At 43.8% G+C, this 27,039-nt stretch overlaps 1 protein-coding gene and 1 pseudogene across 1 annotated transcript in view; both read left to right on the forward strand.

The window, feature by feature from the left end:
• The window catches only part of LOC147422863 (uncharacterized), a 45,807-nt gene extending 22,543 nt beyond the window's left edge, over positions 1 to 23,264 (forward strand). Inside the window, exons 2-4 of the mRNA XM_086503702.1 lie at positions 6,458 to 6,545; positions 22,542 to 22,635; positions 22,727 to 23,264. Coding sequence (XP_086359828.1) covers positions 6,523 to 6,545; positions 22,542 to 22,635; positions 22,727 to 22,840 — 231 coding nt within the window. The 5' untranslated portion in view covers positions 6,458 to 6,522 and the 3' untranslated portion in view covers positions 22,841 to 23,264. The remainder of the gene's footprint in view (positions 1 to 6,457; positions 6,546 to 22,541; positions 22,636 to 22,726) is intronic.
• Positions 1,007 to 3,296, forward strand: LOC147422864 (uncharacterized; annotated as a pseudogene).
• Positions 23,265 to 27,039: the final 3,775 nt, after the last annotated feature.

A 27,039-nucleotide genomic window follows, 5' to 3' on the forward strand; every position in this document is an offset into this window, starting at 1 on the left:
AACCTAGCGCTAGCACTTTCTGGCAAAAGAGGCAGCAGGAGCACTCGCTCAACAGGTAACTTCTCAGCAGAACCCCCAGATGCCCTAGCGTTTTTGCTCACAGCAGAAAGCTAGCGTTTTGCAGATTCAGCCCCGAAAACGCAGATTTCAGCTTCTGCGTTTTCAGCGCGTCATCGTGGTACCGTCGTCATCGACATCGTCACTGACATAGAGTCAGAATTCAGCAGATAAAGATTTACAGATTTCAGCCCGTCTCGTCGTCGACATCGTCGGCAAGTCCAAGCATTGTAGAGATTTCTGCAATTAATAGTAGACCACTCTCGCCATAGAGAGTGGGGCCCTTGGAGGAGGGTTTTACAATGTCTCTGGTGTCATATTCTCTTCTCTCTCTCTCTCTCTCTCTCTCTCTCTCTCTCTCAGTCTCAGCACCTTCATTCACAGTGTCCATTCACTTTGTTTGTGTCCATTGCACTCTCTCATTAAAGAACGGAAGGCTCTCCCTTCCATAAGTAAAAGGAACCCTTGAGCACAGTTCGGAGCACTCATCTTGAGCAAAGTTTCAACATTCACATTCCGCTGCACCTTACAACCTATGGTGGCTGCTACTTCTAGTACTCCACGAGCCTCGACTCCAAATATCCCTACTACATCTAGTACTCCACGAGCCTCGACTCCAAATATCTCTTCCACCTGTCGTGCTCCAAATGTTAGTGCTAGTGTGGAAGATAGTAATGCAGGAGATGCTACAGAAGCTAGCACTCAAGACATGGATACTAGTCACGCTGCTCCTCCTATTAGCGCCACATAGACAACTCCTCAATCCGAAGTGGGACAACTTGGAATAGGTACGCATAAGAAGAGGGATCGAACATCTGGGCGCTCTTCTACATTGCATGATGTTTTGGCTCCTAGCTTGAAGAAGGCAGCAGAAATTGCCGAGTAGCGTTTTTTTAACCAATGCAACATTGCATTTCATGCTGCACGCATAGGGGCCTACAAAAGATTTGTGAATGCTATCTCAATGGCTGCAGCTGCGGGAGCGCCAATTACTCCTGCTGGATCTGAGGCACTTCGCACTAGCAGATTGAGACGTCAAGTAGACATGGTTCATGAGCAATCGCAGGGTCATAGAGATTCTTGGGCAGTATATGCTGCACTATGATATCGGATGGCTGGAAAGATGTGCGAAAGCGTCACTTACTCAACATCCTCGTCTCTTGTTGTACCGGCACAACATTTTTGAGAGCCATTGATGTGTCAGAAGCTTGCATACGAATCATTGGTATGTTTCTTATCCTTATTTCTTGTCTCTTGGAAATCAAAGCATAGACCATCATAGTTCAAAGTGAAGTGTTTCTTACAAGTTGTAACTTACAAGATTCAAATCTCAAATGTGCAGGAGAGCTTATTTTTCAGCACATTCGAGATGCTATCCAGGAGGTTGGGCCACAGCATGTGGTGCAAGTCGTAACAGACAATGCAAGCAATTGCAAGCTTATGGGCGAAATGGTCGAAGCTGCATACCACACATAGTATGGAGTCCGTGTGCAGCACACTCCATTGATCTTATGATGGAAGATTGTGGTGCATTACCATGGGTGACTACACTAGTTGATAAAGCTCTACAGCTTATTAACTTCGTTCATCGAACATCATTTGCTCTAGGGTTGTTCATTGCCCATTGCAAATGGGCTCTCAAAAAGCTGGCAAAGACCCGATTTTGCTACATCTTTATTGTCTTGTGCCGGTGAGCTTCTCAAAGGTTTCCTATTCTTTGAATGCCCTTTTTTTAGACTTATGTGAAGCTCAAATATACATTGTTTTATGTACAACTTGATTAAATATAAAGATGACTTGCGTCGTATGGTGGTAGATGAAAGGTGGTTAAATTGGGCAGATTGCACCAATCTTGCTGCTGTGGCGATCCTTGATGGGGTGATTTGTAACAACACGTTTTGGAGGGAGATTGATGGCCTTCAAGTAGCTCTTCAACGGATTGTTAGCGTTTTACGCTTATGTGATAGTTGGGATCCACCCTCGGTCTCCTCTACGAGTTCATGACAAAGTTGAGGGTAGCCATATGTGATTGCATGTCATTGAGCTCAGATAGGTAAGGTTTTTGAAATAATTATCTTTCTTTCAAGTCTTAACTCTTATGGCATTATACATATCGTAGTTCACAAGTGATTATGTGAACTTGTGACATGTAGGGTAAGCATCATGCTTGACATATTTGATGTACGATGGAGTTGGTTTCGTCGTCCTATACATTGTGTAGCCCACATGCTACATCCGGCTTGGAGAAGTGAGACTCAAAGATCCGATCGTGTGCTTTTGACCCGATGGAATGAATATGTGGAGAGAATCTATTGAAACAATGGTCATGCGCACAATCGACTAGAAGAGGATCTTTTGGAGTATAGAGGTAAAGATCTCTAAAGTCTATAGGTATAAGGCTTCAAAGCACAATCATAAAGAGCATATTCTAAAGTCTTCAAAGCACAATCATAAAGAGCATATTCTAAAGTCTTCAGAGCTTGCAAATTGTGTCTTGATTCTTGTGAGAAATTATACATATAGGTGGCAGGGGATATTTTTCTCGTGCAATTGCCAAAGATGTTGAAAACCAAGCACTTCCAGGTTCATGGTGGGAAAAATTTGGGGGTTTGACACCCATGTTGCAGTCTTTGGCTTTGCAGGTCCTCTCCCAAGAGGTGAGCTCATCCGGTGCGGAGAGGCTATGGAGCATAATGGGAGACATATATACAAAAGGTCGAAATAGGTGAGCTTCTCAATGAGAATTTAGCTTTGTTCATACGCTCTATGGTTCGTTGCAGTGCATTTTGCTTAACTTGGTGTGTTTTAACTTTTCTGTAGGCTCAATACTCCCCATCTTGATAGGTTGGCAATTGTTAATGCCAATCTTCGGGTATTGGAGAAGGCGGGTGGATTGGATAGTGCTGGCCCTGTCAGTTGGCTACCAAAGCAAGTGGATCATCTACAAATTGTAGTTGAGGCAGCCGACATCTCACATCTCCAGCCACATACACCTGAGGACGATGTGTATGATTTCATCCGTGAGGACATGATGAGGTTCACGACAGACTCGTTTGACTACAGGTCGTCGACGTGGGGAGTCCACTGTTGCTACTACTAGTGCTCGGTCTGAGAGAGCTACTTGAGCACGCGGGCCTAGACGTAGTGTTGCAGAGCTTACTTCTACTACTAGGCGACTTACTTCGACTCCTTCAGAGTGTGAGAGTGATGAGGGGAGTCAGTTAGATGGATCTCAGTAGTCTCTTTTTGAGTTTAGAGGAGCGACTCACTAGCGCTCGGATTTGCATATTTTGTCATGCTACTCTTATCATTTTGTCATGGGATAGCTTTTTTGTGTTTGACGTATGGGCTTTGACACCATCACTCCAGTCTTGACTCTTTACAGTCTTGTGCTATGTAGTCTGTCGAGTCTCGACAAGATTATGGTTTGGATTTCATCTTATTTACATGGAGAATTGTGTTCTTGACATTCTGTGTGCATTGTGTTCAAACTTCACTAGCCAATCCATTGTTTCGTTTAGTTCTACTAGTAATGTTCGATGAATCAGAAATCTTGAGACTTGAATGTACAAGTAGTTACTAGTTGTAACTCGTAACTTTGTGAGTTGTAATTTCTTGTCGCTTCTCACTTTCAGTTTGTTCCAGTTGAAATTATGCAACGGTCTATATCTTGGTGGCACAAATGTGTGCAAATGTATTGCACTGTGCACACCTATTATGTATATATATAATACTATATATACCCAAAATTGGCGTTTCGGTCGTACGTTTCAGCGAGGCTCCTCTCAAGGGTGAAACGCCCTGTTTCGGGGTGAAACGTTTCGGGTCTGAAACGTTTTGCAGTTACGCTGATAGGTAGCGGCTTCTACTACGGAGATGGCATGACCAATTGCCATATCTTCCATTAGCTTGCGCATACCTCCTTTCCCGCAAACCTGTTTCCTTCAAGTGAATTTTACCATCCTTTATAAAGATAAGGTCCTTTTTCAAGGCATCATTAAAGCTGTCACAATCTTGTCTACCATGATCAATGCTATCACACCATACACACCTGTGCACAAAACCTTCTTTACTTTGAAACTTTTGTCCCGATGGTTGTTCTTCTTCCAATCTTGCAAGTTTGAGTTTCATCTCGTGCATACCTTTGACAAACTCATCTAGCATGGAAGCCTTATCAGTCCTTTGATTCATAGTAGGCGGCTTGGCTACATTCTCTGGACTAGTAGAAGTAGGAGTGACATTGTTTATCACCATTTTATTCCGTCTATGTTGCATCTTTGCAAGAAGTGAAACTACGTCCTCGACATCCTTCCATTCCGTCTTCAAGTCCTGTTTAGTATTCTTGTCTTCCAAAAGTAGCTCTAATTTCTCTTGGATTTCCGTACTTGCAGCTTGTAGAAATAATTCAACTTTCTCAGCATCCAAGGTAACCTGCTCTGTTGTTGACAATTGTGCATATCGTCGCTCGAACTCCTTTAACAGCTCCATAGGGGATAGTTCCCTTTCTGAGAGCAACCCATTCCAAGAAAGTTCTCTTTGTTGATCGTTCGGAGTCCCCCATGAAATATTCTTACTTAAGAGCTTTCTTAAAAGCTTCCCAGTCTTCACCTTGTGCACTTCTTATCTCCCTTTCATGTGCTCGAAGCTCTGGAACGACTACAAGCTCAAAACTTGTCGCCATGTCAACTGCAGGCACCTTGGTTAACTCCATTTCTTTAACATAATTCCTCAAGTATTTAGACACATTTTTACTACTAAATTGATCCATTTTCTTCACTATTGATCGAAGGGCTTTGGTTGAAGAAAGTTTCCTCCTTTCAGCAGCTTGTTGATGCTGCATAAACATAGCAAAGGCTTGAAACATCTACATTGTCTTCGCATCAAAGCACATACCTTGATTTGCCATAGCTTGAATGGCCTTTATGAAGATTTCAATTAAGCTTTTGAACCCTCACCCCAATTGATTTCGCGTCCGGTTCACCAAAAATTATGTTACACACTTTAACTTACCTTTTTGAGGAGAGTAAACCCTAATTAAGAGCCTCACATGCTCGAAAATAGGAGGGAAGCAGGACGGGACTGCACTACACCATAAAAGAACCTGTCATTGATGTGGCATTTTGAGCCATTTGTGACTAATTTTATGCATTTTTTGTCCAATTTTTGACCCAAAAGATGGCCTTTTTGACCTTTAAAATACTAAATGAACTGGGAAAAATCCCTGAATTTGTGGAACAATTCCCCAAAGCCCAATTTACACTTTAAACTTCGTTTTGTTGCTTTTTATGAAGTGTGGCTTGTTTCCCATGGTCACGCATACCGTGCATACCACCTGCTATTTTTGGACATTTTTGTCCGCATCAAACTTTTGAGATGAGACGAGTGCTCAACCACATTGCGCTTGGTCCATCAACATTCCCAAAGCATATTAGAAATCATTTACATCAGACAATCACTTACTTCGCTGCATTCAGGGCCATAACTCTTGGTTAAGGTATGTACACGGCAGCAACCGTTCCCACACATAACACACTATGTACATGGTGACAATTGTTCCCATTGATCCAGAAGGCATAGAAAGTAAGTTTTTAAGACATTTTCACATTATATGCATGCTATGGCACGGCACCTTTCTTTAGGTGCTTCATATCAAGTACTCTCAAAGACAAATGACCACCTTCTTTACTCTACTTTTGTTTATCCTGCTTATCAGATAAAGCTTCGAAATAATTGTTGAGTAGATATGTATGTTTGCTACATAACACACTATGTACATGGTGACAATTGTTCCATTGATCCAGAAGGCATAGAAAGTAAGTTTTTAAGACATTTTCACATTATATGTTTTTAAGACATTTTCACATTATATGCGTGCTATGGCACGACACCTTTCTTTAGGTGCTTCATATCAAGTACTCTCAAAGACAAATGACCACCTTCTTTACTCTACTTTTGTTTATCCTGCTTATCAGATAAAGCTTCGAAATAATTGTTGAGTAGATATGTATGTTTGCTTGAGTGAATGTGATTTTATGCGAACTCTCAGATTTTCTGAAATCCCTAGCAGAGACAAATTAGCTGTTGTGAAGTGTCTGTGGAAAGATTTGATGAGTCACTGTATAAGAGCTATTAACCAAGCAATCCCTCTTGATATTTTTGCAATGCATACATATGTGAGGATGATCATTGTACCAAAATATACACAATGTGTATTGTTGCTAAGCTCTAAAGAGGATATTTTGATTGTTTATCTGGACTATGGGCAGTGTACAGGTGAAAAATGGAAAATGGTAATTTTTGATGTGGTCTTGGTCGTGTTGCATTGCTTTGTAATATGCTTTTTGTGGTGTGGTTTGTGACCGTAACCTTTAAGGCTTACTTGTAAATTTTTTTGCCCCAGTGTGCTACCTGATGATTTAGCTGGAGCTATTCTTCATTCTAGCGAATCAACAGCATACTTTGTGAATGCTGGAGGAATCAGAGCCATAGTATGTGATGTTTCCTTCGGAAAGTCAATGTTCCTTCGTGTATATTTGTTTTGAAGAGCAGCATTATGCCTATTGATGCTTTCGAATTCTCATGACATTAGTTGTTGATGATTCTTAAGTTATGTCTGGCCTAAGATTGCTCTAGCTATTGAATGTTTCTAAGGTTTTGTTCAGCCAATTGACATTTCAATTTATTAAGGATTGCAAACTAACATCGTATCAAATGTTGCTGCAGCTTACTAATAGTACTCATGTTATGTTTGTGCCTGGGAAATTCACAAATCTTGTCCTCATTGTCTTGTACACGTTTCACTGTTTGTCTGTTTTGTTTCGCTGTTATATATCCGATCGGTTACCACTTCCAGCTTCCATTTTAGTGTTGTCGTTTAGTTTTTGGGATGACAAAGGAGATCTCACAGTTGTACATAGGCCAAGTTCGGCCTCTGCAAGACGTTAGAAAAATCTTGCTCTCTCTACTGATCACGTGAGAGTTGATAATTTTCAAACTCTCATTCTCTGTGGCGGCAATCTCTCTAGAGTCGAGTCAATCCATGCATTGAGGTATCTCATCTGGTGTTTATTCAGTTTATGCAGTGGAAAGCAAATATCATTTCGGTAACAGGCAGAGAATGAACAAACTTTACTGAGTCCAAACCACATGCTAGGTGCAGCGGAAGTGTTGATGGCGATAGCTCGGATGAGTGCTTCGCACGTACACAAGGGTTCTTAAAGAGATGCAATGAATAGAGAGAGAAGAGAGAACAGAATTGAGTGAAGGTTTAATGTGTGTGAGAGAGAGAGAGAGAGAGAGAGAGAGAGAGAGAGAGAGAGAGAGAGAGAGAGAGAGAGAGAGAGAGAGAGAGAGAGAGAGAGAGAGATGAAATGAAATGAAATGTTAACATCTTCAAAAGGCCAAAGTGACCTATGATACCAGAAAGTTACAATGCGGTGTATCTGATACAAAGTCAGATTAACAAAATAAATTAAACTAGGATAACAAAATATAAATACTACGGAATCCTAAACTAAGCTGATAGGTGTGAAAGGTGAAAGGCGTAAAATGTGTGAACTAAGCAGTACAATGTGTAGACAATATGGGAGGGAAGTAGAGATCCATCTTCATAGAGATCCATCTTCATCTGCACTCTGGACGACGAAAAAGTATGGCTCGAATCCTTTGCTGTAGCCTCCTTCGAAACTGTGTAGCTCCTCTTCTCCATCAGGGTCGTCTAGATCTCCCTAGCTCCAATGCTCGGTCTATGAGAATGCCAGTAGTGCGGACAAACCTCTCCATTGTTGGCTGCTCCTTTGTCTGTTCTTCTGGGTGTACAATATCTAGTGTAAAGAAATCTGTGATCTGTCTCTGGGGTTGTCTCTCTTCAGCTCTCCTCAGTAAAGTTTCTCTATGCCTTTGTAACTCAAGTAGATATAGCCCAAGACATCTCTGATCCACATAACTCATGACCCTTGATAGAGGCCCAAAACCTTCTCTGAATAGACAATGAAAACGGCCTCGTGTCTCATAGTACACTGTGCAATGACATATGTAATGTACCTCTGTCTCTGGCTCTAGATGGCATAGGCGGCATATCCTGCTATCTGCTGGTGTCCCTTTGAATCTGCCAGTCTCAATCTCGAGCTGATGTGAGGACGTGCGTATCTGGCCAATGGCACAACGCAAACCATGAGAAAGATGCGTGTCCATATAGCTAGGTCGAATCACAAACCCATCCCCCGTGAGGTGGAGAAGATGCTCTCTATAGAAAGCCATCTTTGTGCCCAACTCTTGTATCGGCTCTATCCATGTCCTCCTCGCGTCTAGCTGGATCAAATCGTGACGAATGAGTCTATTAATCTCTACCCGCATCAGAGACCTCAAGGGTGCCTGTAGAGTATCAAAAAGGAGGCAACCTGTCCATGGTGAAACCATGTGTCTGAAACCATGATGCCATTTGTGCATACGAGCATGATGTATCCCCATTAAGAGCTAATTGTCTGGAGGACTCTAGAGCCACCCTGGCATATCTGTCTCTGGTAGTATCCCACAGACTGTGTACAAAGGAGACTGATCTGGTAAGCGCCTCAATCTCCAAAGGGGGGGCAGCTAATTCCGCTTGAATGATAATTATGCGGTACGGAAGCCTTGGCTCTAATCAGCCGAGAGATCATAGATACCAGGGGCTTCTCCATACGCCTCCAACCATCTTGGCCTACAGAAGGTCCCTAACCTGCACCCCATATAACATAGTAGAGGCAACCAAAGTTTCAAAGAGCCATAACTTTGTCGTAGGTTCCTGGAACTGAACCTGCGAACACATCCTCTCCATTCCTCCCAGAGACGCACCAACTCTAGTTAGTCTAGTTTCTGCTGCTCTTCTCAAAGAAAATCTCGGCCCAGTAAAGACTACCCCCAAGTGAGTTGCATCTGTATACTCCACAATCTCCTGACCATATTTGAAAGTAGGTACTGATCTCCTGACCCATTGCGGTGTGGTGTTAAACACCATAACCTTGGTTTTACCTAGGTCTACACACAATCCACTATCCTCTGCAAAACTGCGTAGTGCATCCAAATGTCTTCAAAAGGCCAAAGTGACCTATGAGACCAGAAAGTTACAATGTGGTGGATCTGATACAAAGTCTTGGTATTAAGGTCTTCAAAAGGCCAAAGTGACCTATGAGACCAAAAAGTTACAATTTGGTGGATTTGATACAAAGTCAGAGTAACGAGAGTAACAAGATGACAAAATGACAGAATGACAAAATGACAAAATAAAATACTATGGAATCCTAAACTGCTAGGTGTGAACTAAGCAGGCTAAACAGCTAGCTGGGATAGCTAGATCACAGGAGATCCAGCATCGGTCGCTGGCGGATCTCATCAATCTCCTCCATGGTCAGTAGTCTGACCGGGCGTCGTGCATGTCGAGCCAAAGTGATCCGAATCCTCTGATGCAACCTTCGTCGATGCTGTGTAGTCCTCCTCAGTCGTGGGCATCTGGATCTCCCCAACTCAATCGCTCGGTCGATCAGTGTGCCTCTGGTGTAAGGCGACGAGCTTTGCTGTGGTAGTAACTCCTCCGGGTGTCCAGTGGCAGCTCTAAAGAAGTCTGTGATCTGTCTCTGAGACTGACGAGTCTCTCCTCTCATTAGGCTCTCTCTGTGTTTGCGCAGCTCGAGCAAAAACAAACCCAGGCATCTTTGATCCTCGTACCGCATGACTCTAGAGAATGGTCCAAAGCCCTCTTTGAATAAGCAATGGAAGCGGCCTCGTATCTCGTAGTAGACGGGCAGTGGCATGTGTAGTGCAACTTTGTCTCAGGCTCGATGTCACACAGGGGGCATGTCTTGGCCTTTGCTGGTACTCCGCTGTATCTCCCAGTCTCGATCCGTAGTTGGTGTAAGGATGTGCGAATCTGGCCAATAGCACATCGTATCCCATGAGACAAGTGGGTGTCCATGTATCTGGGCCTTGTCAAAAAACCATCCTCCCTAAGCTGGAGAAGATGCTCTCTGTAGAAAGCCATCTTCGTGCCCAGCTCCTGTGCTGGCTATATCCAATGTCCTCTTGGTGTCTAGCTTAGTCAAGTCCTGGCGAATGAGCCTGGTGATCTCGGACTGTGTAAGAGTCAGAGAGGGCGCATCCAGTGAGTATTGGAAGGGAGGCAATCTGTCTATGCTGAACCCATGCGCCTGAAACCATGATGTCATCCCACACCAGCATGATGTATGATGTATCTCCCTGCATGGCTAACTGTTTAGAGGACTCAAGTGCAAGGCGTGCATATCTGTTTCTGGGAAGTTCCCACATGCGGTGTATGAAGGAGACGGATCTGGTGAGCGCCTCAATCACTAGTGGGGGGGCAGCTAGCTTTGCTCGTACAATAGCACGTGGTACTGAAGCCTTGGCTCTAATGAGCCGCGAGATCATAGAGACCAGAGGCTTCTCCATGTCCTCTCATCCATCGCTGGGGCCTGTCCTCCCCTGATGATCCAGTGAAGGTCCCCAAATCTCAGCTCCATAAAGCAATGCAGAAGCCACCAAAGTGTCAAAGAGCCAGAGCTTTGTCCGAGGCTCCTGAAACTGAACTTGTGAACACATCCTTTCCAATCTACCCAATGCTGCATGGGCTCTGGTCAATCTAGTTTGTGCTGCCCTCCTCAATGAAAATGCTGGCCCACTAAAAACGACTCCAAGGTAAGTGTAAGCATCTGTATACTCCACCTTCTCCTGGCCGTATGTGAATGCGGGCACTGACCTCCTGATCCACTGTGGAGTGGTATTAAATACCATGACCTTGGTTTTACCAAGGTTGACGGACAAACCACTTTCCTGGGCAATCCTATGCAGAAGAAGAAGAAGAAGCGAATTTTTAACGTCGTGGGAAACTATCCTAAGAGACCTCAAAGACCTATCCGACGAGAGTTGAACTCAAGACTTGTTATTCAAGAGGGAAATGCCACACTTGAGAGAGAGAGAGAGAGAGAGAGAGAGAGAGAGAGAGAGAGAGAGAGAGAGAGAGAGAGAGAGAGAGAGAGAGAGAGAGAGATTTGATTTGATTTGATTTGATTTGGTATTAACGTCCGCGGGGGGCTAGAAATGACCCATGGGACCTCAAAGTGATACATAGTCTCCCCTCACGGGGGTGTATGGTGTGGTGTGTGTTATTCTCTGTTTGTGTTCCTATGAGTGTCTTTTGATGCTCAAGTATGCGGGTGAGGTATGTTCCGAGAGCGGTAGGGGAGGGGTCTGTCTTGGATAATAGGTCCGCAAAGGTAGAACAACCGCTTAGAAGTGGTTGAAAATTAGCCCGGATGTGAGCGTATTCTGGGCATTCCAATGTCACATGTGCTTCATCTTCGGGAGCTTTCATTGTACATGATGTGCATATCCGTTTAGAAGCATCAATTTTCAGCCAGCCCTCTGTTTCTATTTTGAGCATATGTGACCTTGTGCGCATCAAAGAGATGGCTCTTCGTGCCATGTGGGGCATTGGTGTTCGTATGTGGGCCTGGGCTGCCATTGGGTTTGTGCTATAGCCTTCCCAATACTTTGTGTTGACATGCTTGCAATAGTATTCAAATTTCGAGCGGTGTTGCGTTGTCTTCCACTTGGTGTGGAGGCTATTTAGTAATGCAATGTCAAAATTCAGCATGTGTTCTCCCTCCTTGCCCTCCTCAATAAGCATGTCCACATATGCCTCTACATTCCATTTAGCGAACCATTTCTTAATGTCCTGTATGAGGCTCGGTGACAGAAATTTGCTTTTTTTTTTGTCTTTTGTGGCGCACATCCCGTTTCCCATGCAATGCGGGGGATTCGAGTAGGAGGCATCGCTTTGACCTTCATGATATACGTGTACATTTTTTGCAATGCTTTCATTTCTAGTGGTCTCTTGCCTGTCTCCAAGAGTAGCACGGAGTATGGTGTCGTCTTTTTGACCCCCATGTGTCGGCATAGAAACTTTTTCTGAATTTTTTCAATTTCATTCCATGTGTGGGCTGAAATGCTTGCTCCCCAGATTTCCACTCCGTAGAGGATGGCTTGCACCACGCATGTCTCAAAAATGGTCGCTTTTATCTCCCATCTTTTTATGCCCCTTTGTGTGCACATGTTTTCAAATTGATAGTACTTGGCATGGCCGATGTCAATTCTATTATGTGCGCATTGTCCCCAAGCATAGTTGCACGGGATGTCAATCCCCAAGTACTTGAAACTGTCGACTTTCTCAATTTGTTTCCCTTGATACATGAGGGGGGCGTGGATATCCATCTTACGAGTCTTTACAATCATGAACTTTGTTTTGTCTACATTGATTGATAGACCCACATTTTCACAAAAAGCATGTAACGCATCGACCAATTTCTGTAGAGCTGTAATGTCATGGGCGAAAAGAGCCACATCGTCTGCATAGATGAGCATGAGAAGTGTAAGCATCCCGATGGCTGGTTCATCCCCTTCTAGTTGAGGGAGGAAGCTTTCTATTTGATCAATGCACAATCCAAAAAGAGTAGGGGAGAGAGGGCATCCTTGTTTGACCCCCATGTTGCTCGAGAAAGCTTTGGACAGCCCTTCGTGCGTTTTTAGTTGACATATGACTCTGTTATAGAGACGTGCTACCGCACTCCTGAGATGCATCGGTACTTTTATGCATTCCATCCTTTTCCATATACCCATTCTCGGGACCGTGTCAAAGGCTTTGGTGAAATCTACAAAGCAACAATATAATGTTTTTCCCTTTAGCCGACTCTCTTCCATTAATACCTTGAGTGAAACAAGGTGATCAATGGTGCTATGTTTTGGTCGAAAACCTGCTTGTTCTTTTGCTCATTTTCCATTTTTCTCCGCCCATGTGCTTATGCTTTGTTCTAAGATGCTTCCCAAAAGCTTTGCCATGCAAGATCCTACCATAATGGTACGGTAGTTAGTAGGCTGATTTGCATCCCCTTTTTTGTAAAGTGCTTTGATCCAGTTCTTTTGCCAATCCTCGGGTAGCCCTTGAACAATGGCTTGGTTTAGCATTCTATGTATCCACTCTTTGGCTCTCATACCTGACCATTTAAGCATTTCTGAGTTCAAGTGTAGTATGTCCAGAGCTTTCCCATTTACAAGTTTCTGTATGCCTTTTTTAACCGTTTCGAAATCAAAGTGGTCTTGGGCATGGAGATCGGTTTGCATGTGTGGCATTTCTTCCGCATTATTATGCACATATAGTTGTTCCACATACATGTACATGTCGTCTGAGCTTATGTCCCCCATAATGTCATGTCTTTGTCCTTTTATTTTCAGCCATTCCTTTTTGGGATTTTTCTTGAAGTTGGCTATGGCTTGTGTCTCTGTGCGTAGCTCATAGTTTCTTCTTTTCCGCCTCTTGAGATTTGTGTAGTCTTTTGATAGAGTTTCCCATTCTGTGTTCGTCGTTGATAGTGCCCGCAATTGTTTTTTTACATACTTGCACTCTTCATCAAACCATGGGTTATGCGGTAGCCCTTTAACATGATTTCCTCGCCGATGCGTTTTTCCCATTGTTTGTTCCACGACGTCACATAGAGCTTGTTTGAAAATTGGCCATGTTTGTTCAATGTGTGATGGCATGGGTACATGAGCAAGTGCATTGTCTAGATGTTCTGCATACATTCTTTTCTTGTCCACTTGCATTTTGTATGTCCATGATCGGGCATGGGGCTGTTTTTGTGCTTTTTGAGTGGGAACTTGTAGCCATACATGGATTGGGGTGTGGTCCGAATTGGGTGACCTCTTCCCAATTGTAAAATTACTTACAATATGGGATGTCTCATATGCAATCAATACATAATCAATAACACTCATGCCTTTGTTGGCCGTGTAGCATGTGCATTCTCCCGATCTTTCAAACTTACTTGTTCCATTGACGGCGATTAGTTGTAAGGATGTCATCATACTGAGCAATGCAATACCTTGCGGGTTTGTAATGAGATCTTTCGAACATCTCTCCCATGTGGGATCTAGTATCTCATTATGTTCAAGCATTGGAGGTGTCGTGAGATCCACCATTTGCATTTACGTATGTGCTATGTGAGCATTCATGTCCTCGATAAGCATAATCATCCCTTCTTGTGCATAGGCATGGATATCGACATACAGGTCCTCGAAAGGGTAATTCTTCTCTACATTGAAGGCACCATAGAATGGTGACTCTCTATGGGGGATGTAGCACCCGCACCCGGCAATGAACATAGGTTTAGGTTTTGTGTCAAACTTGATCCATATGTACCGGTTATGAGCATCTGTCTTGCAAATTGTGATCATTTTTCTGAGTTCCTCTCGGTATATCACTGCGACGACTCCTTGTCCCCTCATTTTTGTACATGGCATCCGTAGGGAGTGTGTGACATATCCTTCAATGTGTGGTATTCTACATGCATCGTGCTCCCATGTTTCCAATAAAAAGAGAATGTTGGCTTGTGGTAGGACTTCCGTTAATCCTTCTCCTTTATGCCACGGGAAGCCTCTGCAATTCCAACTTGTCACGTGTAGTTTCGTGAACCCATGGGTCTCGTATTGTCATTTTGTTTCCTCTTTTTCTTCCCCTTTCGTATTCGCTTGGGCTGTTTTTTTGTTCATGCGAGCTTCGTATGCTTCACGTCTGGTCTTTTGTTGGTTCGGCGTTCTATCTTCACTGATGTATAGTGAGCTATCCTTTAAGTAGATGCGGGCGTTTTCGAGGATAATAGCCCTCTTGCGGGCATCCAGAAGTGTGCATACGATTGCTCGATTTGCACAGAGAGAGAGAGAGAGAGAGAGAGAGAGAGAGAGAGAGAGAGAGAGAGAGAGAGAGAGAGAGAGAGAGAGAGAGAGAGAGAGAGAGAGAGAGAGAGAGAGAGAGAGAGAGAGAGAGAGAGAGAGAGAGAGAGAGAGAGAGAGAGAGAGAGAGAGAGAGAGAGACCTCCTTGCTATGGCAGGAACCCTAACCTCCATGAAACCCTAACCTGCAGGCTGCAATGTGTGAACCTGCACCGAACCCTAAGCTTGTAGTGCGAACCTGCTAGCAGGCGCAAACCAACACTCCCTAGTAGCGCGCGAACCTACTCTTCCCAACTGCCATAGGATGTGCGTGATATAGAGGCACCTGCAGTCTTAGGGTTTGCGCGTCACTTCAGACTGAACCCGCGTGCCCAAGCCCATCCTGCCTGCCCTGCGTGCAGTCCTATCAACCCTTACATGCCCGTCACCCATCTGCTAGACCCTACTTGCTGCTCACGGTGTCCAACCTACCCGCCCCCGCCATCCACTGCCCAACTTGTCCGCCTCCGTCCGCCTCTACCAGACCTGCCACCCCTACCCCGCCTGTATGGGCCATCCCCGCCTCGCCTGCCCAGCCACCTTGCCTCTCACTCTCTCCCGCACTCACACATTTTCAGCCCTCATTCACAGATTACCTTCTTGCGCTTCTGGGTGTGTGGGGTGAGGGAGGAAACGTCTAGGATTCGGCTTTAATTATTTTTCATCGACTCTCTCTCGAGTATTGTGGCACCTTCTATGGTTATTTCAGAAGATCTAAAACGCAAGATTGTTGATCGTATTGATGTTCTCTCTCAAAGAGGTTGGCTGCTTGGTGGGGTGCTCCTATTCTCGTGTCAACATCTGAGAGTGGCTTTCCTGCACTCTAACTGGATCGGATGAAGGCAAAGTAGAGGAAATCATCTTGCTCGAATTCTGCAAGCTTTGCATCTCCAACAGATGTCCCGCTTTCTGACACCTTAGTTCTTCCCGGTTGGTCCATGGAGATCCCCAGATGTTTCTCTGAGGAGTGGGCCACTATGTGTCGACATACTTTTCTTGCAATTATCAAGAACACGCCATATTTTCCTCGGCCTAGAGAGAGCCTCCATGATCAGATTTAGAGTACACGTTTTACATCGTGACTCATTTTGGATAAGGGTGGCTGCCTATGATATCTTATAGGAGGAAACAATGGTTAAGGCTACCCTATGGATATCAAACAGTTTGCAGATTTGTTTGAGAGTTAGTTCAGAGAGGCCTTGGGGAAATTGGTTTGGTTAGAGAGATGTGCATCTTGGTATATTTCCTTGGCTTTTGAGGTGGACAATGAGTGGGTCCCCCCTACCGCTTTTACAATTTGGTTGTGTTGTAGATCCGCATCCTTTTTTGGAGTTCATCATTAGGAAATGCTAGAATGGATGCGGATCATTTTGGAGGCACGACCCCTAGGTTTCACAGTCCCTTGGCTTTTGTGAGCTGCTACATAAGGTTTTTACAGCGGGTGCTTTATATCAGTGAGATAAACAACATTGGACTTGATGGTTTTTGTAAGGTGCAGCGGATGTGAATGTTGAAGTTTGCTCAAGATGAGTGCTCCGAACTGTGCTCAAGGGTTCCTTTTAATTATGGAAGGGAGAGCCTTTCGTTCCTTTAGTGAGAGATGAAGGGGATCGGGAAGCACCACAGACGGAGAGTGAGAGAGAGAGAGAAGGAGACACACAAGATGTGGGTGGGGAGACTCCAAAGAGTGAGCAGCCCCCTATACACTTATGCTATGTATAAGGTATACAAGTCAGTGGGCGCCCAGACTCTGGGCGGCCGGGCAAGGCACAGGCGCCTATACCCCAACAACCTCCCACTTAAAGGCGACTGTGCCTTTAAGCAAGGGAACCTAGTCTAAAGACTAAAAAAAGGTGAGAGAAAACCGCTCTCAACCGATGCCCACTGGCTGGCTGTGATCGTGTGCATCCGGCTGTCCTGCTCCCGTGTAAGTCCATACACCACCAGACGTACCGCACACGTACTGCAAGTATGTACGCAATACCTGCAAACCTCCCCTATGCTCTATGCCGAGATCAGTCATCGAACGACTGATCAACCCTGCTGCAAATGCTCCCACTGCAGCTGCTATGTCGGGCCTCGAGATCAGCATCTCGTACATAAGGACACCGAACGTTGATGCAACCCTGGCAACCTCTGCCACCTCCAACTCAGAACTCAACACATGGCAATCCTGTCCCCTATCATAGAGACCATGGCACTCTGACTCCGAGCTCTGGAGTGACTCCTCGTGCCCACCACATATCACATGTGTACCAAGTGTATCCATATGTCCTGAATCTGCATCAAGCTCTGGCATAAGCATATCAAGAAATGACTCCACAATAGTCGACATCTCAACATCCATGTGAGTCATCTCTGTCATCACCTCTGATGACTCATCCTGCTGTGACTCACTAGAGCTGTCCCGCTCTACCTGTGCATCCGTAGACACAACCTGCACAACAAGGTCACTGCTCTGCACTCCATCTGTCGTGAAGCCAAAGCTCTGATACCAATTGAAGGGGATCGGGGAGCACCACAGACGGAGAGTGAGAGAGAGAGAGAAGGAGACACACAAGATGTGGGTGGGGAGACTCCAAAGAGTGAGCAGCCCCCTATGCACTTATGCTATGTATAAGGTATACAAGTCAGTGGGCGCCCAGACTCTGGGCGGCCGGGCAAGGCACAGGCGCCTATACCCCAACAAGAGAGTGCAAATGATCACAAACAAAGTGGTAAACATTGTGCTAAGACTGAGAGATAGAGAGAGAAGAATACGACACCAGAATGTTGTTAAACCCTCATCCGAAGGCCCTACTCTCTATGGCGAGAGCGGTCTATTATTGATTGCACAAATCTCTACAATGCAATGGACTTGCCGATGATGTCGATGACGACGAGACGGGCTGAAAACTGAAAACGCTAAGGGCTGAAATCTGCAAATCTTGTATCTGCTGAATTCTGACTCTATGTTGGTGGCGATGACGACGACGACGACGCGCTGAAAACGCAGATGCTGAAATCTGCAAATAGCGGACTGAATCTGCAAAGCTGGCTGATCCGACCCTGCGGCGAAAATTTGCTGCGGGAAGGTGAGATCTGCGAGGTTTGGGGGCTGCGGTACGAGGCTAACTGCTGAAAACAAAAAACGTTGATGCAAATCTGGGATCTGTCGTCAAGGAACTGCAAATGCTAGGGCTGAACTGCAACTCCAAAAACGTTAGGGCTGATGGGACATCTGCTGCAAAAACGCATGGATTCTATTGTCGCCAGGCTGATCTGCAAGTTGCAAAACACTGGGGCTGATATGCACTTGAAGGAAAACGCTGGTCTTTGGTGGCTGAAAACGCTATGTCCTCTTGCCGGTCTTGCTGAGAAGGTGCACTTTAGATGGTATCTGCTGCCTCTTCTGCCAGAAAGTGCTAGCGCTAGGTTTCTTATTTAGTGACTTACCAGAATTGCCCTACCTAGTGTCCCAACAAAGTCACTTATTAATAATAAGTGAAAAATGGCTAAAATAGGGAAAATAGGTTCTGTGCACTGTAAAATGCTCCTGATGGAATGTGATGGTAATGTTGATGATCAACCAGAGGATATGCATCTACTCTAAGTGCTTGGACATGCACGGTCTGCAAACAGACTCACAAAAGTGCCAGAACACTTCCTAAGCTAAGCTAATTGAACCCTTGTCATGAAGTAACTTGTCCACATGCACATAGGGTTAGATGTGCACGTGACATCCCCCCTTTTTAAAGTGAGGTACTGGTACCGATCTGCATGGCTTCCTTGTAGGTGGCTAACAATTCGGGATTATCTTTGAAAAACTCTTCATCAATCCACACTGCCTCGTGGGTTCCTCGATCCTTGAACTTCAAAAATTACTGTCGCACTTGTTTCTTTGAACCATGGCGAAACCGATACAACAATACTTGCTCCGGCTCTATGACTTCAGCTTCATCGATGATTTCTGTTTCTTCTTCTTCTAAAATGTCTTTTGGAGGTGTTCCCTGAAACACTTTCAACCAAGAAATATGGAAAACGTTGTGCATTGACCATGAGTTAGGCAATCTCAATTTCATTGAAACCTCATTTGTCTTTTTAATGACATGAAATGGACCATACATTCTGAAAGACAACTTTGGACACTTCTTTTCAACTTGCTTAAAACGTTGCTTCATGATTCTTAAATACACCCAATCCCCTTCCTTGATTGACACATCCTGACGATGCTTATTAGCTTGCCGTGAGTAAGACTCCTGAGCCTTGCTTAGCCGAAGCTTCACACTCTCAGAAATCTCATCCAACGACTGACTTTCAGTATTGACATCAGGCATTTGACTGGCCGAGCGAGTCAAAAGTGACTGGAACGGATGGCCAAAAGCTGTCTCATACGGAGTTCGACCAATGGAAGAGGAAAAAGAGTCATTCAAAATAGCCTGAACCAATGGGAGATTGTAATGTGCAGAGGAATGAATGTTGTTTTTCTCAAGATTAGTGATCTTTATTGCTCAAGGTTCCTTTTAGTTCTTAGGGAAAGAGAGAGCTTTCCGTCTTGTAGAGTGCTGTGGTCACGAACAAAGTGAGTGGATATTGTGCGTGCAAGTGAATGAGATTGAGAGAAGGAGAGAGAAGAGATACGACACCGAGAGGTTGTAAAACCCTCCTCCGAAGGCCCCACTCTCGTGGCGAGAGTGGTCTACTTTGATTGCACAAAGGTGTACAATGCCAATGCAATGGACTGATGCAATGGGACTATGCCGATGACGACGACGGTGGTGACGACGACGACTTGATGGCTGAAATCTGGGATCTTCTAATCGCTGAATTCGGGGGACTGGTTTGGTGGCTGAAAATGACTGTTTTGGCTTCGTTTTTATGGCTGAAAATGGGGGACCATCTGCAACCAACTTGGGGGCTGATCTGCTTCTGTGTCTAGGCTGAAAACTGCGTGTATCTGTGGCGGCTAGGGGCTGAAACTGAAAACGCTGACCTGCTGGATTTTCCCTGGCCAAAAACACTGAGATCTGCAAGTTGGCTGGCGTTTTTGCAAGGAGGTCGCTGGCTGGTTCTGTAGCGTTTTTGCAAGCAAAAACGCTAGGCTCTCAACTGCAAGCACGGGGAGGAAACTGCAATGCTGGGGGTTCTAGATGATGAAGGCGATGTCTGCAAGTGAGGAAACGCCAATGGTGGGGAATCTGGCCCGGCGAGGATGAACTCCAAAAACGCTGGGTGTGGTGGGGGGTACTGTTGAGAAATTGCCTGTTGAGCGGGAAGCTCCTGCTGCCTCTTCTGCCAGAAAGTGCTAACTTGGGTTTGCTTATATATTAACTTAGCAAAATTGCCCTACCTACTTTTGTTGGAAAGTCACTTAAAAATAATAAGTGAAAATCCCAATAAATAGAAAAATAGGCTAAATGCATTGGAAAATTCCCCTAACTGATGCTAATGGATTCTGATGGGAATTCCAATGATCATGCTGTGTGCAACCGGAGGATATGCATCTATGCTAAGTGACTGGGCATACATGGTCTACGAATAGACTCACAAAAGTGCCAGATCACTGCTAATCTAGACTTGACTGAACTGACTGAACCCTGCTATGGTGTAGCTTGTCCACGGACACATAGGGTTGGGATGTGTCACGTGACAGAGATACAACTCCCAATGAGATTGCAGATCATGCATATATGACTTTAAAACATCAAAAGCCAACTGATTGTAAATCTCTGTCTGACCATCGGACTGTGGATGAAAAACCGATGAAAAATTCAATTTAGTGCCAAAATTTTCAAAGAGTGCGCGCCAAAAATTGGACGTGAAAGTGTCCATTCACTTTGTTTGTGTCCATTGGAGGCCTCATAATCTCTAATGGTCTTTTGCATGACGTTGCCATGACGTATGTACGAGCAGGAAGAAGATTTTATACCAATGTTAGTCCCTCGCCGGATCCATCATGCACACATGACATGGCACAAGCCTTACTCACACTAAGCAAGCATAGAGAGCGAACATCAGCCTCAACTCTTAGCCATAGAGCATACCAATGTTAGTCCCTCGCCGGATCCATCATGCACACATGACATGGCACAAGCCTTACTCACAGAGAACATAGAGAGCGAACATTAGCCTCAACTCCCAGCCATAGAGCCAATACGGGCTCACCCTCAAGCTTGGGAGGCTACAGCCAATGGGCTAGCCTCTACCACAAGGGCTGGTGTCCCATACCACCAAGCCCACACCAAGCGAGTGTGTGGGTAGAGCTGCCAAGGGCCTAGAGTGCAAGTGTGGTGATCACACAAGATGGCTCACAAATGAGACCTCAGTCCTATTATAGGACTTCTTAACCTCCCTTTAACTAAGGCTGTGTTCACACGCAGGGTTGGTTCACACTAGCTAGACATATTGCAGGCGCCCATCTTGATGTCTGGGGACGTAACAGGGAGTGCTTATTTATACCTCCTACACATGATGGGACACTGACAGCGTCAGTGGGTTTTCTTAATGTTTACAGCATCCATGATGGAGATGATGGTTTTAGTTGTCTGGTGGATGATTACTTTAGGCTTAACTTGCACTCACTTTCGCTTGTGGGCTTTTTCTGGATTTGTAGGGGTTATATAAGGTTAAGAATTGGGTTATTCTGGCAACCCTCATTTCATTCCACTTTTTTGCGAGGAAGTATTTAATATGTTGTGATAACTTTGTAAATTGTTCTTTTGCCACAAAGTGTATGTTACTTACATGTGAATAGTCAGATGAACCTTCTCTTCCATCCTCTTTGAGCTTGATAGCGAGATGTGTGGGCCATAATCTTGGCTGCATCTTCAGCAGCTAATAGCTACTGACCTTAGCCATATGGTTAGAGCACAATAATGAGAATTGATCTGCAAGGAGCTACCATACTGAGCTTAGCCTTGAAGTTCTGGTGTCGTTCCCCAACAAAGAGCTCACAATCTTAGACTAAAACAATTCAAATTTTTAATTTTTTAATCTTACACAGAAACACCCTCTTTCATTTTTGTCGTTGTAAACTGCTGCGTTGCTGCATGAATCCATTTATTGGTTGTGACAAGTTAAAAATGAGAATTGATTACTTGTCTAACTTGGACATTGAATTCACTATGTTTTGGAATCTCCCAGAGCTATTAGCCATGCTAGTAGCCCATGATTCCTTCTCAATGGATAGAATTTCATTGTTATTGACAAACTCATAGAGAATGACTTAAACCTAGTGTTGGCGTCTTTAAAAACCTCTCAAGTGATCTCCACATCCGGCGGATTTGTAGGGGGGAGAGTCGACATCGTAATAGTTTTCCTCCCCCCCTTGCTAGTTTAGCTACGGCTAACTTATCTAAGCATTGTTTTGGCCTTCAGCACATGCCTATTCCTGATCGGTTTCAAGCATCATTGCAGGCAGATAATCACCATCTATCTGTACTGACATGATGGAATAAAATTTTTCTGTTCATGGAAAGCAATTGTCATGTTTAACCAAAGAAGATGAACAGCACCAAGCTACCACTGACACTGAACTTTATTTTTAGCCTTGGTCTAAGTGTTCCCTTTTGACTAACAAGGGGAACCTTCAACCCATGAAGTGTTATATGTTACATCAGTATAGATGACTCAAGTTCCTCCTTTTCAATGCCTTACACTTTTGATGATATTAACATGTTTTGATTTGCTCTCAGCCTATGGAAAGTATTTTTAGATGATAAAGAGAGGCCTGGTTGCTACATACTTGCAAGAGAACAACCAAGCAGACCTCTTCCTGATGATCTTGATGTAGGTTCTTAGGGAAGCCTTTTTTGCAGGATGGTTGAGGCTGGGTGATACTGTATGGTAACTGTTTTGGTCTCTGTGCGGTTTATCGCAGGTGCTTCTCATGGAAGGTCAAGAAGAAGCAGCAAGTGAAGAACCTTCTCCATTTGCAAAAGCCAGGGGAGTTTTTGCTTCATTCAATCGACTTATGTGCTCGTTGTCCAAATAATTGGCAGGTTCTCTTCCGGACTTCGCCCATCTGTTCTGGTCTTGAATAGCCATAGGCTAGTGACAGACTTGAGATTCGAGTTTCTGGTTTATGATCCAAGAATATGTCCTTATGATGTACAGAATTGAGATTTGAGTTTCTGTTTTATGATCCAAGAATAGGTCCTTATGACGTACCGACTTTGTCGGCATGTTCATTGTTGTGAAATTTTTGCCATGACTTCTTTCCTCCGTGAATAGGTCATTCATAGGCAAGCATTGACGTGTGTAACAATGGGCAGCAAATGTTTCATTTCCTTGTTGTTGTCTCTAGCGGAAGCAAGCATGTAACCTGAATTATGACAGAAATGCAGCTACTTTCTGTGCTGCTCATTTGCTCTTAGAAAAGGCTGTGTACTTGTGGTGGCAGCTCACATGTTTGCTTACTCTTGCCTTGGGAGCAGCGTTTTTGACACCGTTTTTATATCTTTTGTTTGCGTGATTATCTTCCCACTTTGCTTTGGAAGCAATGCGCTTTCAGCAAAGTTGCTTTGCAGGGTCAGGATGGAGTACCAAGCCTTCTTTTCATGTTCTAAATGATTAGACTGTTGCTTTCTATAGACAATGGATCCTCTTCTCATGTTTTTGCAATTGCAAGATGGTGATGTCAAATTAGCCTGCCAAGTGCTACTATCGACTCTTTGGTTGAAGTTTAATCTCCTGTAAATGCAGATTTGTTTAACCAAATTCATATTGCTGATGTGGTTCATAAATGACTTGGTTGAAATCAAAAGAAAGCTCAAATGTCATTGCTGAGCTTGTTTGGAATAGAAGTTTGGGGTGCTGAGGGTGGATAAGCTCTTGTACAATGTTTCATAGGACCCACCTCCTGACATGGGGTGCCAAAAAGGTGTTCACACCAATGCTTGTCCGGCCAAGTGTCCACACACACATTGTTGGCATCTTATCTTGCATGTTGTAAGTCCTTCAATTCCTAGTCCATTGCAGTCAAAGTTACCTCAATCCGTGTGATGCAATGACCCTCCCCCCATACGAGGTGTAGGTCAAAAGTCCTTAGTTGTTCAGGAACAACTGCCAGCAATCGCGACCCAGCCCGCTATCAAGCCGTCACCACCTGTCCGGCCTGAGTGGCACCCGTGTACAACCTCCACTCCTAGTGTGAATGACTGCTTATTATGTTACTGCCAACTTGGTGGTGCTACCAGAGCGTTACAGCAAGGAAGATGACAATGAGGAAAGAAGACAAAAAGTTGGAATCACAGAAAAACACTATAGAGGACTAATTCAAAATCTGAAAGCTAGTGTGTGCCAAGGATCTTGATGTCCAACAAAAAGTGATCTCCTCTCTATTTGTGCACAACATTTACTTCAATTGTTCTCTCCGTTGCACAGACCATAACAAATTTATTTTGGCACTCTTGTGTTGGTCATGTCTCCATTTGTTTCTTTGCAGCATATTGTCTTCAAGGATATAGTTTATTGGCTTGTGTGAGGCCATCATTGTACAGTGTTTGCTACAAACCAGCAAGATTGTCAATCTTGGGATTGTGTCGAGAAGGTTGATTACTAGTAATGGCAGGTAAAAAGCCTCAAACAATGGTAGCAAGTCCAAACTACTAGTGTTGAAGCTAGAGGATTGCCAGGCAACAGTGGAACTTGTATCATGTATCATGGAGTCTAGTCCTTAAGTTCGGTCCCCAAGTTGAGTCCAAGTCTTGTAGTATCACTTACCATGAGGTGTTATGGTTCCAACCCAGTTCAAAATCTAGCTTTCCTCCTGGGTTGTCTCCTAGAGAACCCTTTTCTGAAATTTTACCTTAATATCATGTTATGTGGATTGCAAAGAGGTACAACTAAGTGTACCTTCCCCATCTTACCTCTATGCTGCTAGTATCCGACCAAGTTTGCAGGTGAGTCTATCGCATAAGGATGCTATAGGTTATGCTTTAACATTGCCAAAAGTGTCTAGTAAACAACAAGTCAAGCCACGACCCTAGACATATGCTATGTGTTTTGGATTGAGGATAGGGAGGGCAAGTAATGTTGTGCCTCCTTCCTCTTACCTATGCATTAGCATTATTAAATGAATTCTTGGGGCTAATTTTAAATTAGGACGTTTAGAGTTATGTTTCAAATCGCCAAAGTATACTGTAAACAAGCTAAAGCACCTCAAGTTATGTGGGCTCTCACATCCCCCTAGTAGCCCTAATGGCAAATAGAAAAGTATTTGTATAGATTTTTTTGTGGGTCTTCCGATTGTTGGCATGTTAGTTGATTGCCTTATGAGGATGTGTGTTAATCGCGCAGAGTATTACAAATCAAATTTAGCAAAACTGTTTGTTTACAAGTTAGTATGGAATTCAAGACGATGTCATAAATGGTCATGATTCAAAAGTCAATGGTTGTGTACAACTAAACGGAAAAACATTCGGGCATTATGTGAAATGTCAGCTCCATTGGCATAGTTACGAAAAGGCGTTGCATACTTACATATAAGAAAATAAGTGGTACACGTGTGACCATGCATGAGACACAAATATTTCAAAAATAATTGATAACTATGCATCACATAACCACTACTCAAGCAGGGTAACCAAGTTTTGAAAGATATGTTACGATAATAAATGAATAATAAATCTAACTAGGAGAATTATGTGCCTATCTTAAAGTTTTCTTACATAAATCATGTGACCATTAGTTCAATCCAAAACATGAGCTTCTTGTCACTTGGAATTGGCCATTATGAAAATCAAGAAAGTTTATGGTTTCTTCCAAGATGACATGGATATGTTCATTGTTGAGCGCCAAAGTTTATGGCCAACCTGGCAATTCTGCTTATTACTCAAATGAGTATAAAATATGTCCATTAACTTTCAAGGAAGGGGACTAGGTTTATGTGTTTGTGACCTTTCAGAAATTTACACTGGAAAAGTTCTAGATATTGTGGCCTATCCACCATTATGGTCCAAGTGAGGTGGTTTACAAATTGGATCTAGCATCAAATTGTCGTGTGCATCTATTGTTCCATGTGAGTCAATTGAGGCAGTCATGCAATTATATTTCAGAGAGGAGTGCCATCACATGAACGAAACGATTTCTGGGCTATCACAATAATGTACACATTGTCAAGTTAGGTGAGAAGTACTTGCCAAGTGGCTTGAGGAATGCACCTCCAAAAATTTAAGCATATGACATGGTAATTTCTTTTGATAAATTTTTATAGAAAAATACAGGAGAGCATTTACAAAGGGGAAGTTTTCAATTAGGAAATAAAGGTTCTTAAGAAAAGGGGTCACATCATTGCATTTAAGTATAGGGGCTTGCTTAACGCCCTTTGAAAGCACGTGATATAGATCCTTTGCTTTAGACGATCCCCATGAGTCTATAGAAAGATACATTGAGGATGGCTCCACCTAGGCTCACACAAATGTTCTCAAGAGGATATTTTCCACTTTTGTTTCCAAGGACAAAATTGTTCCACAAGGGGGGAGTGGATGAGGGTCTTGTAGGGAAAGACCCTACAAGTAAGCAAGGGTCATTCAAGGGCTATGTGTAAGGTCTATATCAATGGTTAGATTTGTTATTCTATGAAATCTAAAGGTTCCATGGTCCACCATAGTTTAAGAGGAAGAAAGTTTAAAGGATTCAAAAAGCCTGGTTCATAAGCAAAGACCACTTTATGGAGCAATCTTGATACTTACACACTCGTAGAATCCATATTTTAATCACCTTCCTTGATTTCATCTAGCACACCCATTTGTGACATGGCATGTTTAGTAAATGACCTTTTCTGACCTACAAGCTATGGAGCCAATTTCCTTACCCACACACACACACAACATTTACCTACAACAAGGTGAATAGTCACAATGGCCTATATAAGTCTTTGTAAGATGATTGGAGAGTGTGTGCGCCCCCCCAAGTTAATGCCCCCTCTTAGAGCCTGGGTGAGTGGATTTAGTGCTTACTAAATACAACATGTTCCATAGTAGCTTTGAAGTAAATGCTCCTAGTAATTGCAAAATCTGAGGGATTGAGCTATTTTCCATGTTTTCCTCCATAGTAGCTTTGAAGTAATGCTCCTAGTAATTGCAAAATCTGAGGGATTGAGCTAATTTTTACAATAGAGAAGCCCTCTCCTTTTTTTTCAACCCTCTTATCTCTAGTCAAATGCTCACCTCTCCTCTTTTTCAGAATTAT

The sequence above is a fragment of the Adiantum capillus-veneris genome, chromosome 27, assembly GCF_014529385.1.
Source record: "Adiantum capillus-veneris isolate H3 chromosome 27, ASM1452938v2, whole genome shotgun sequence".
In the NCBI taxonomy this organism is placed as follows: domain Eukaryota; kingdom Viridiplantae; phylum Streptophyta; class Polypodiopsida; order Polypodiales; family Pteridaceae; genus Adiantum; species Adiantum capillus-veneris.